The 11,858-nt window shown below is 36.4% G+C and overlaps 1 protein-coding gene across 7 annotated transcripts in view; it reads right to left on the bottom strand.

The window, feature by feature from the left end:
- Positions 1–1,792: 1,792 nt before the first annotated feature.
- The window catches only part of PHF3 (PHD finger protein 3), a 95,253-nt gene continuing 85,187 nt past the window's right edge, over positions 1,793–11,858 (bottom strand). For all 7 annotated transcript variants that reach the window (XM_058306934.2, XM_058306927.2, XM_058306929.2 and 4 more), the window contains 3 exons: positions 7,853–7,942; positions 5,718–5,913; positions 1,793–5,507 (listed from right to left, as the gene is read on the bottom strand). In XM_058306934.2, coding sequence (XP_058162917.1) covers positions 3,391–5,507; positions 5,718–5,913; positions 7,853–7,942 — 2,403 coding nt within the window. In that variant the 3' untranslated portion in view covers positions 1,793–3,390. The remainder of the gene's footprint in view (positions 5,508–5,717; positions 5,914–7,852; positions 7,943–11,858) is intronic.

Below are 11,858 nucleotides of genomic sequence, written 5' to 3'. Positions count from 1 at the left end.
AACAAGTGATTGTAAACTTACCAGTTAACACACTTACATAAACATACAGATTAAAGTCCAAGTAGTGTGCTGTTCCACGTTCTTCTCTCGTGTTGGTTTGTTTCTTAATTTCCAACACATTATTATGACCGAAGATGTTCTCTAACTCCAAAAATTTAATAACTCACCCACAAGGAAACTGCAACTAGTGAATCAGAAGCTAAGATACGTAGAATTCCCTCCACCCCCAGGGGCCTATATCTAATCCCTGGAATTTGTATGCTAGGTTACATGGCAAAGAACTATGATGGTACATGGAATTAGGGTTGCTAATCATCTGACATTAAGATAATTCTGGATTATTCAAATGGGTCTAATACAATCACAAAGGTCCTTTAAAAAGAGGAAGAGGGCATCAGAAGAGATGGCAACATGAAAGGACTCAACCTTCCATTTGTTGGCTATACAGATGGAGGAAGGAGCCATAAGCACTGGGGGGAGGAGGGGGCTCTAGATGGCAGAAAACGCAAGAAAATGGATTCTCCCCCAGATTCTATGAAAGGAATATACTCTGCTAAAACCCAGATCTTAGACCAGCGAGTCTGTGTCAGATGTGGTTTTAAGCCACTAAATTTTAGGTAATTTGTCAAAGCAGCAAGAAGAAACTAATGTAGGAAGATGTTACTAATGCAAATTTTGCAAATCTATACAGAGCCCACAAGTTTTTTATTGTGTCTTCTTTCTTTGGTGGGGAGAGGTTGCTAGTGAAGGGCTATGGACAGGTTGGCAGGATGGGGAGAAAGAGGGCCTTGAAAGGTGTGTGCAATACACCACAGCCAGGCTTCTGCTTTTTCCCTTAAGTCTGAAAGCACAACAGCCAAACACATGGGCTTTGGAGAAAAGTGAAACGGGTAGGATTTCAGTTCCGACAATGGCAGTAACTGTGGGGAATATTTTCTAAGTACCAGTTTCCTCACCCTTAAGATTAATCTTCACCTTTCAAGACTGACCAAGGTTTATGTCCAGCTCTTAACACAAATATTGACATATAGGGATTCATAGTGATTTTATGTGGACGTCAAAGGTACTCAGATACCCTGGTATATTTTACTTAATAGGGATATGTATATATAAGCTCAATCTAAAAATGGTTCTAAACCTTGAAAGATGTCAAACTTTTTTTAAAAGCAAGTTTTTCTTAAAACAGGAGAAACTAAAAGATGAAGTTCATTTAATTCACTAGCTCAAGTAAAGCTGGTTGTACCGGGACTTAAAGACTGAACAGAGCTCTGGCTCTACTTCTCATTAAAAACTTTTCTTTCCTCACAAGGAAATTTAGTCAATATACCCGTACTTTCCTTACTGTGTACAATATTTCAGTCAGCCAGGGATTAAAATCCCTGGTTCTAACACATTAGCCCTATAATCTCAGGTGATGGTCTTCACTCATAGGAGAATGTATCTGCCTTGTTTATTTTAAAATATATCAAAATCCAATGAAATATGAATAATTTTGAACATTGTAAGAAATTATTAGCTAAGTAGTAGTCAGAAACAGACATCAAGACTTTCTTCCATTACCTAATCTATTCTTTAGTTGTAACTTACAAAAGAAATCTGGTGCCGGATCAATACCCCAAATAGATATAAACCAGTGAAAGCAGACCTACTGACAACACACATAGCTGAAGTAACAAAAACTAATGTTAAATTCTTAGCAACAATTTCTTCATAATGTTGCAAAAGATGACTGACCTTGGATTCTGTTTGGGAATTGACTTTTTTCCAAACAAGGTAATTTCCAAAAGAAAAGTAGACCAAAGGTAAACAAACTTTATTTAAATACAGTCCTCTGTTTCAGAACTTCTATAATGATTAACTTTTGAGGACAAAGAAGGAAAAAAAATTGTTGCAAGTTGTTGCAAATTAGACAAAATGTTTAATTTTGAATTCCCTCTCCTTTTCCCTCCAATGGGTAGAGTAAGGCTGGTTCAATTTCAAACCTATTTTTAACTCCAATCTGTAGACTGCAGAAAAACAAACATAATCTTAACTTTGTGGAATCACATAATTTCTTCATTAGTACAGGTAAGTAAAAATACTGGTTTCTCTCTCTTTTTGTCTCAAGTGTCAGCATCATTTGGTAGTTATTGCTTTAAATTATAGCAATTAGTACAGCAAGTATTCTAGAGTATAAATATTTTTAGGTTTGTATCACCAACAGCCTCCATGTGCTTTCTATTTCAAGCAGACTTGACATATGAAACTACAGTTACCCTAAAAACAAATTAGGGCTAATTACATATTTTACAAAAAGATTCACAACACATTCCTCTTAAATAAAAGTTTTGTGATCTTACAATGCTTAGTGGGTCAGTGTACCAAAATTTGATGTACAAACTTTCAGAAGTAAACATATAAAATGGATTCGAATATAGCTGCACAGGTTTTCAATGGTAGTTCTAAATGCTAGCCTTTTCAGAACTACACTACTGAAATAGTATATAATCTACAATTAAAAAAAAAAAAGTTTGTTTTTCCCTTTACCTAATGCCTGACAGACAGCTATGCCTAGATGTTCTAGGCTGAATTAGTTAAAAACAATGTCTGAAGGTAAAGCCCTAAAGAGAAAATTCTTTTACTACGTGAATTTCAAATCACACACACAAAATAGGTGAAATTCTTTTATCATATTTAGAATCAAAATATTCCTTAAAATATTTACAGTTTACAGTAAAAAGGATAGCAAAACACAAGATCATGTACAAGCTTAAGTATTCAAGTTTCTGAAGAGCCAAAATGAAAAGGAAAATAATTGCCTACTACAAAGCTGTAGTATATGGTAATAAAATGCCTTCAATGAGTTCAGAATAAAGCAATAAATGTACTTCTTGGGTTTCTGATTCTTGGTCAAAAACTGCTAAACTAAATGGTTAGTGTAATTTGATTACCTGTTGCTTCGTTTTCGTAGGTCTTTACAGTTTCTTTAAAAACAGTGCAATTTAAAACAAACTTACAGAGCACACATTACTCTCAAATTAGCCATTATATAAAGGACATTCACTAGAGGCAGTAAATATAATCCATAGTTAAACCATATTTACCAATTAAGGAAAAAAACTAAAATTTCTACGCCTTTATTGCATATTAATAAAACAAATCTTTGAATATACAGCAATGTAAAACTTTTAAAAATATTAAATTCCTACAACGAGGGATAGTTGGTATGAAGGATGATGAGCACTGGTACAGAGCACTCTGCACCAACACACAGAATTGGAATTTATTGTTCTGCAAACTACCATATTAAAAATGTAAAAGATGGCACAATCTTAGCAGGCAATCTTATAAAGTTTTAAGATACAACATTTAGCAGTTATTTAAATGTAATCTTGAAACAGCCTGCAAATTTTACCTTTTGCTTTTAGCTCTGTCCGTGTGGTCCCTATCTTTGTGGTACCTATCCCTTTCCTTTTCACCTTCTCTATGTTTACTTTTCTCTCGTTCTTTGTCCTTTTCATGGTCTTCACTTTTAGGCTTATCTGGTTTCTTGTCTACATTCCTATTATCTCTGCTTGCTTTTCCATCTGCTCCTCGATCACTGTGTGATAACCGGGCTCTCTCTTTATCTTTGTGCCCTTCCTCCCTGTTTTTTCTGTCTCTGTCCTTATCTTGTATTCTGTCTCTCCGTCTATGCCTTTCAGATTCTTGCTCCCATTCCTTTTCATGTCGTTCTCTTTTTAAGTGGTGTGAATCACTATAAAATCTCTGGCGGTCCCCTTTACCTCTATTAAACTGCCTATCCAGCTGCTGCTGGTCTTGCCTACCCCAAGGGTCACTATGACGTCTTTCTGGTCTCCGAATGTCTTTAACCTGGTAAAAATTTTGTGGGCCTATATACCTTGATGCTTGTGAAAGAGGACCCATCATACGTTGCGGTTGACCTGTCAGATGAACAACAGGTGGCCAGGGAACCATGGGATTTTGAGCAAAGCCAAAGCCTGGAGGGGGAAGTAATGGGGGTGGCAAATGTGGTGGAAATCCAAACATGTTTTGTGGTGGGAAATTAGGAGGCCCTGGGAATGGAAATCCAGGGGGACTAGACTTGAGATGCTGAAGGTTGGGCTGCTGTGGCCTCACAGGTGAAAAGTTTGCACTCGTTCTGGGGCTGGTGCTTCTAGAAGTAAAGTTGATGCTTTTAGAAGGAAATTCTGATTGACATGTGTTTCCAACTTCAAAATGAGCTGTTGTTACTGCAGATCCTCTTCGAAATGGGTGCACAGTTTCAATATTTTGCATTAAAGTATCCTCCTGTAAAGGTTTTGCTTGTTCTGTTTGAGAAGTGTGTATGTTTTCTACAGAGGGTGAGTTTTGCGGAACCCTTGCATTATCAGTCTGCTGAACACATGAGTTTTTCTCTACAGAAGAATTTTCTTCTACATTGATTTGTTCAGTTAAGTGCTCCTTGTTGTGTGTTAGGCCAGGCAGGGGGTGTTTTTCTCCATTCCGGCAACTATCACCATCATTAGTGTCTGAAGTAATTATCTGCTGACTTCGTCCTGCTGCTTGCCTAGGATCCCTTTTCAGGTTGATAAACTGTGGGGACCTTGTATTAGCAACAAGATTTTCACTGCAACTCACATTACCATCTATGTTTCCTTTTCCTACATTAGATATGCATGGAGAACTAGTATTTGGAGTCCTGTTATCTTGCAAATTACTCTCTTGATCTTGCAGCAGCTGTCTTTTTAATGTTCTCTCTTTACTATCCACAGTTTCCTCTTGTTTTGACTGAATGGATAAATTTGTTAAGAATGCCTCTGTAGAAACATCTGGTGGTTTACCCCTGAGACTAAGACTTGCCAAGGGCCCTGGAGATATAGAAGAGGATCCCACTACTGATGTTTCTTCTACTACTACAACTGAATTATCTGCAGAATCTGAAAGATTATCTGATTTAACCTTTACCTCCTTGGCTTCAGTATCAGTTACTTCCACTTTATCTATTTTTTCTGCTTTCAGGTTCGTATGCTCATTTATAAATGGAATTTCTTTAAGACTGCTTTGTTCTATAACTGACTGGTCCTGTTCATATACTTGACTAGTAGTGCCCAAAAGGCTCTGAAGTATATCATCCACAGGGAGAGGTTTATTAGCTAATTCCAGAGTAGAAGGTTGATTTTCCCAGCCAATCAATACCCCAGGAAGAAATCTTAAAGGTTTTGGCGGTTCCTGTTTGGTTACTTCTACTAAAGGTTCAACTGCTGTTGGAAGGTCTTCCTGAAGAGTCTGCTGAGGCTTATTTCTCTGTTTATGTAACACAGTTGTAAAAGAATTAAAAAAGTCATTTTCTTCTTCAGGTGCTTCCTCTGTAGAAACTTCTATTTTGCTTTTTTTATCAGGGGGTAACGCCATTGGTACACTTTCAGGAGCCTCAGATGAAAGACTAGCACTAGCACTATGCTGCCGCTTCAGTTTTTGACGAATAATTAAGCCCAACAATAGATTAGGTCTGTGCAGTTCAAGCCCTGTATAAAATCAAAAACATCAATTAAGTCATTTCCAATCATTACAATAAATGATACAATTTTGCATCTAGCTTACTACAGGTTACCAAATGGGTACCTGTCCCTCTCAAGCCAGAAGTCTGGACTCTAAGAAAGCAGAGTCCCTTTTTCACTTTGGTCCCAATTACAACTTTATTTCAGTAATATCCTATTATTAAAATGTATACCTACCAGGTCCATCAAAAGGCACAAGTGGGTGTGGAATTTTATCTGTGGAACCCAAAGGAATAAGGTACATATCCTTGACCTGCTTCATGTTGTTAGCAGCTACTCCATAGCGCTTTCTGCTACTGAAGTACGCAAACAGCAAAGTGTAAGAAATTTGATCTTCTTCAGTTACTGGTGTGAAGCGAACCACACAAATTTCCTATTCAAGAAAAATAGCAAATGGCTGTTGAAAAAGCTACTGAAAAGCTTGATTTTAAATACCATGTCTCAATTACTAATAATCAACTGATTTTTATAATGATGAATACTAAAGAACTTGATTTACCAACTTAAATACAGATGAAACTACTGAAAGGAAACAAGCCTTAAGGAAAGAGCTTTGCTGATTTTCTACCAGTGCTTTCTTTCCCAATCTAAAGTATTCCCATAAGAAATTGGTTACATAATTTGTTAGTAGCAGAGATGACATTCAAATCCATCTTCAAATATTTATACTATTTTCTGATTTCTGATGCTATGACCTCCAAAGAGGGATGCCTGTGCCACTGTCATGCTAGGATTCAAGAGCACCAACCATGCATATCTATACACAAATACACAAATCTATAGATAATCCACTTTACCGGAACTGTATTTAGGTATAACATGGAAAGGCTGCACATGGGCCATGAATTCTGTAAAATATACTTGGCTTATTCAGGACCTGTTTGCTTGCCTCTGGATTCTTGGGTTTGTTTCAGATAGACAAGACATTACTAATTTGGTATTAAAACTTGGTAGAGTAAGAAATGGATGCTTTTTCATGAAGGTATACAATCAAAATGGGGAGAGCCAGATTTGTTGTAAATACTAAAATGATGCAGGATACTAGAATAAACATTTGTATGAACTGAACTATGACTCTAAGACCTATAAAAGCTCTGTCTCTACACTGTGCTCTTTTAGATTAACACCATACATATTATACAACTATTTTAGGGTTCCAGTTAGTTCAAGATGCAAATATATTATAAAGCATTGGGCAATAATATATGAGTATATAAGAAAGTGACAGCACATAAATGTGACAACTTTATTAATAGTGATTCAAAGTTGACTGCATTCTAACACTGTGCTAATTTAAATTCTAAAATCTACATTGGAAAAAAAAATTCATTTCAATTTAAAATCACTCATTTTGGAGACTTCTAGAAAGAAGAAAATTACTGTCACTTACTGAAGAATTATTTATTGAATATCTGTAATATGCTAGGTACTATTACCCTTGTAAGGAAAAACAATTTCTAATTATTTTTTTAATGTATATATTATTCAATGAAATAAAGAAATGACAAAAATATGGAGAAAAAATAAAGAGAGAAGTATTACTGTAATACAGGCTACCAACTATCACCATCAATTCTCCTTCCTCCTGTGAATAATATGAGCAACATTTACCTGGACACATGGCCATCTAAGAGATTACATTTTCCAGCCTCCCTGGTAGCTAACTAGGCCTGTAAGACTAAGTTCTTGCCAATGGAAGTTTCAGGATATGAAGTGATGATCACAATTTCTTGTTCTTGCCTTAAAACTGGATGTGCATTCCTCATTTTTTCTCAGGTGGTGCTGATAGTCAGCTCTGACCATGTTTGACTGAAGAAGTCGACATTCTTGGAAATAACAGAGTAACATGAAACAAAGAGCCTGGGCCCTGTATGAACCAAGCCACCTAACAACCCTGAAAAAGTGGCCTACCTCATAGAAGAGCAAAATAAACTTCCACATTCTTTGAGCCACTATATTTTAAGGTATCTCTGTTGCAGCAGTATAACCTGTGCCCTAACACAAACAACTGTCTATAAGCTAGGTAAGGCAAAATTCCAGGATGACTCTCAATACTTACTCTAAAACATTTCTTTCAAAACACTGACAGAAACCACAGAGAAAGAATACCAGGAAGAAAAAAGGAAAACAAAGAAGGAATTCTGGGCTGTTTCAAACCATAGGAAATGGCTTTAGTTCAGTTTTGTGGGGCCTATCATGTAGCTTTAGAATTTGTATTGTCTCCCATAACCAGGACCCGTGGCATAAGAATTCTGATTGGTTAACTTCCAAACATTCTTCCATACTGGTATAGTGAGAAAAGCTTTCTTTACCTTGGTTCCTGATGCTTTTATTTTTTCCACATAATCCCAAACTGTCTGAGGTGATATCCTGCCACCTACTTGAATACTATCTGGTAGGTCCTGTGGTAAAAAAAATGATAGGTGATCAATGAAACAAAGAAAAGATCTTTACTATAATATTCATAATTCACACAAATTTAACTCTAAGGTTAATTTGAAATGGTAATAAAAAACAAAAACAAGTAAAAAGCTTATGGAATGCATATAAGAATATAAGAAAAGCAAGTAAGTTTTACCTGAAATGACAACTCCAAGTGACATAGAAAGATGTCCAAATTACAGGAATTAAGAGAGCTGACTTACAGAGCTAGACTCTGGAAGAAAGGTTTACAGAAGACAGAAAGGGAGTAGAGGGTGGTGAGCCGATGCCCATAAGGGCAAAACTGTCGACAAGGCGGAATGGAATATTTGTGCAGTGGATGAATGTGACAGTGGTGCAGTGATGGAGTATCCATGGAACCGGGGGGAGGACCAGGGGAAGGAGCAGGTAAACTCCCAAGATTTGTTGGTATATGGCTAAAACTACAAGGCTAGGAATGCTCTTTTGGCAAATATGGCAAGGAAGGGTTACTGATATAGGGTGTTGGATGTGGGTGGGTATGTGGGACAGGGCATGTAAGTGCTCATCTTGTCAGTGTGTTTTATCAGTGGGTGGAGACCCATATAATAAGAAAATACTGAACTCCCATCCTGGGTAGTGGTACTACATTCTCAATTAGAGGGACAAGAATCCCTCAAGAACATAGGCAGTGCCCATAAAAGAAATCAGACCAATACATCAAGGCCTCAATATTACTGCAAGTAACTATGAATCTTATTCTTCAAAAACTGAAACTTAGTGGTTATACTAAGTTTCAAGGGGAGGGAGAGGAAAGAATAGAATAGATGGAACTTAAGGAATTTTTAGGATATTGGAATTGTTCAGCATGATCTTGTAATAACGGACATGGGTCACTTCAAGTTTCATCAAAACCTATGAAAGTGTACAATCCAAAACATAAACCATAATGTAAACCATTCACCATGGTTAGTAGCAATACTTCAGTATTTGCAGGTCAACTGTAACAAAGGCATCATTCACATTAGTAGGGGAGAGGAAAAAAGGGGGAAAGATGTTGGGTATATACAAATCCCCTATATTCTCTTTGTGACTTTTCTGCATCCTGAAGCTTCACTGACGAGAAAATGAAAAAAAGTAGACACTGGGGGAACATAATGTAAGAAAATGTCATTGTACACACAAGACAAAAGATTTTACAGTAATGAAAGACATAATGTCTAAAACAATTTTTTAAATTTTATTTCAAATTTAATTTTTTTTGTATTTTATTGGTTGCTTTAAAAATTATTACTTCATTTTCTTACTAATTTTATTTGGTTATTTTGTTGGCTTCATTCTTGGAGAAGTTTTGGATCACAGAAGGGTCACAACAGTGACAGGGGAAAGATGACTGGTACAGGATGTCAGTGATGGGGGTATGCATGGGAAGGAATTCACCTGGGGCATGCCTCTAAGGCATATGAATATGTTCAAGTGTTCATGGTGCACTGTCTTAGAAAGTGGAGAGTCAAGCAATAACCAAAAGAATACTGAATTCATATCCTGGGGAGTTCTGCTACATTCTCTGTTAGGACAGCAAGAATAGCTCAAGTGCAAGGGCAGTGGCTGACGAAGGAAGACAGACCATTACACCAGGCCCTTGATACTGATGACTGTACTAATGAACCTATTCTTGTAAAATTGAAACTTAGCATAGTATTATATACTGCCTAAGAGTTACCTCCTGAAAGCCTCCTTGTTGCTCAAATTTGATCCCTCTCTAGGCCAAACTCAGCATATAAATGCATTACCCTGCCCACCGCCTCACCTCGCCCAAGTGGACATGACTCCCAGGGATAAGCCTCCCTGGCATGAAGGGATGATTACCATGTGCCAACTAGGAATGCATCTGGAAAAAGACCTTGACCAAAAAGGGGAATGGTAAATACAAATGAGTTTTTATGGCTAAGGGACTTCAAAGTGAGTTGGGAGGTCATTCCAGAGGTTTCATTTATACAAGTCTAAGTGGGATCTCATTGATTCCCATAGCAACAATGCCTCAAATAGCAGGGCTCCTGAGGGCTCTAGAGACATACAAAACTATAAGCAGGACAGACAGCTGAGGAATTCGGCACCTTGTCAGTGGACCTTACTTTGGAATTTATGCTCCCCAGCATTAAGAGACTCATTTATAGATTCTCTACACCTGGCTCTTCTTCCCCTTTTACTTGAACCTACAATTAGCACTCTTAATTAGATAAATATAAGTCTAAGAGAATTAAATCTTTGATCCATCCATGTTCTGGTTGAACCCTGAATTTCAGCACAGTGGCAACTCGTACTCTCCAGTTCACTGGACTCACCCAAAAAACTAACAAGGAGATGATGATGGAAAACACCCATCCCAAGTAACAGAGTGTCTGCAACTGCAAGCAAAACAGTTCCATCCATCAGTTCAGTGGCATCTAAGCCCCCTCTCAATTAGAAACAGAATGGATATCACCATCTCAAAATCCTCAAGACTGGAGAATGAACAATGGACTACAGTAGACTTATTATTATTCTACTCTAGACTTATTACAATTCTAACAATGGAAGAACTCTTATCACTGATTTAAAGGCAGTGGCCACCAGAGGTTCTGAGGAATGGGAAAGTGAAGAATAGGCGTAATATGGGGGCATTTTCAGAACATTGGAGTTGCCCTGCATGACATGGCAGTGACAGATACAGGCCACTGTGTATTTGGTCATAACCAAAAAATTGTGCAGAACAGAGTGTAAACTTTAATATAAACTGTACTCCAAAGTCAGTAGCAATGCTTCAATATGTGTTCATCAATTATAACAAATGTACCACACTAATGAGGGAAGCTGTTGATATGGAAATCCCTTATATTTTTTATGCAACATTTATGTAATCTAAAGCTTCTTTAAAAGGAAAAAAAAAAAGTTTGAGGTCATGCCAGATTTCAAAGGAAAGACAAGCACAGGAACGGGAAACAGTAGCAAGTATACCATATTAGAAAGTACAACACATTTCAGAATATTAGGCGAGATTTTTTTCCTTTGTATTTATTTATTTATTTATTTTGGTGGTTGTGGGCAGGGATATTCCTTAATCATTAACAGCTGGATTTCAGAAGTTACAGGATTTACTCATGGAGTATTCTCTTTTGCACAGGAAAGAGTGACATTGCTATAAAGCAAGATTTACTTTTTTAAGAGAATACAATCTCTCTGAAAACAAATGATAAAGTATACATAAACCCAAGAACTGTGCAACTGAGATCGCTCAAAACTTTAATTAGTATGTTACTATTTTTTCCATGAAGATTGAGAAAAATAACAGGTATAATTAAACAGCTGTTACTAAACTCTATTATGTTTACTTAGATTAATAACTATACTTTCAATATTTTACTTGGACTTTTAGTCCTAATTAAGCTAAAAATGAAAGGAAAGTAAAGGTGGAGTTCTGGAAACCAAGCACACAGAAACTCTGGCTCAGGGAGTAAAATAATAATTTTGTTTAAAATCAAAAGGATTTCATAGTTCAGAACTTAATTTCCTATCTAGAAGAGTCATCTTTCACCAATGATTTATCAAAGACTAAATTTCTAATCAGATGTTTTCAAAAAGAAGAAAATCATGGGTCCATTTATTTTATAAAATCCACACATTTTAAAATTATTTATCAAACAAATTGTATGTAAATATTAGGTTTATCAATAAAAAAAACCACAATTTTTAAACTAATCAACATTAGACAAGCAACATTTATTGAATTAAACTAATTTTAGCCTAATCTAAAGAAATGTAAAGTTATGTTAGCCTTAAAAAGAACAGGCATTTGATTTAACAAGTTTAAAACACAGAAAAGAAAAAAAAAAAAACTTCTGCTTTTATGGTCACCAGACTGAAAATGAAGAAGTGAAT

The sequence above is a fragment of the Dasypus novemcinctus genome, chromosome 11, assembly GCF_030445035.2.
Source record: "Dasypus novemcinctus isolate mDasNov1 chromosome 11, mDasNov1.1.hap2, whole genome shotgun sequence".
NCBI lineage: Eukaryota > Metazoa > Chordata > Mammalia > Cingulata > Dasypodidae > Dasypus > Dasypus novemcinctus.
This window is presented reverse-complemented; position numbering and strand designations above follow the sequence as displayed.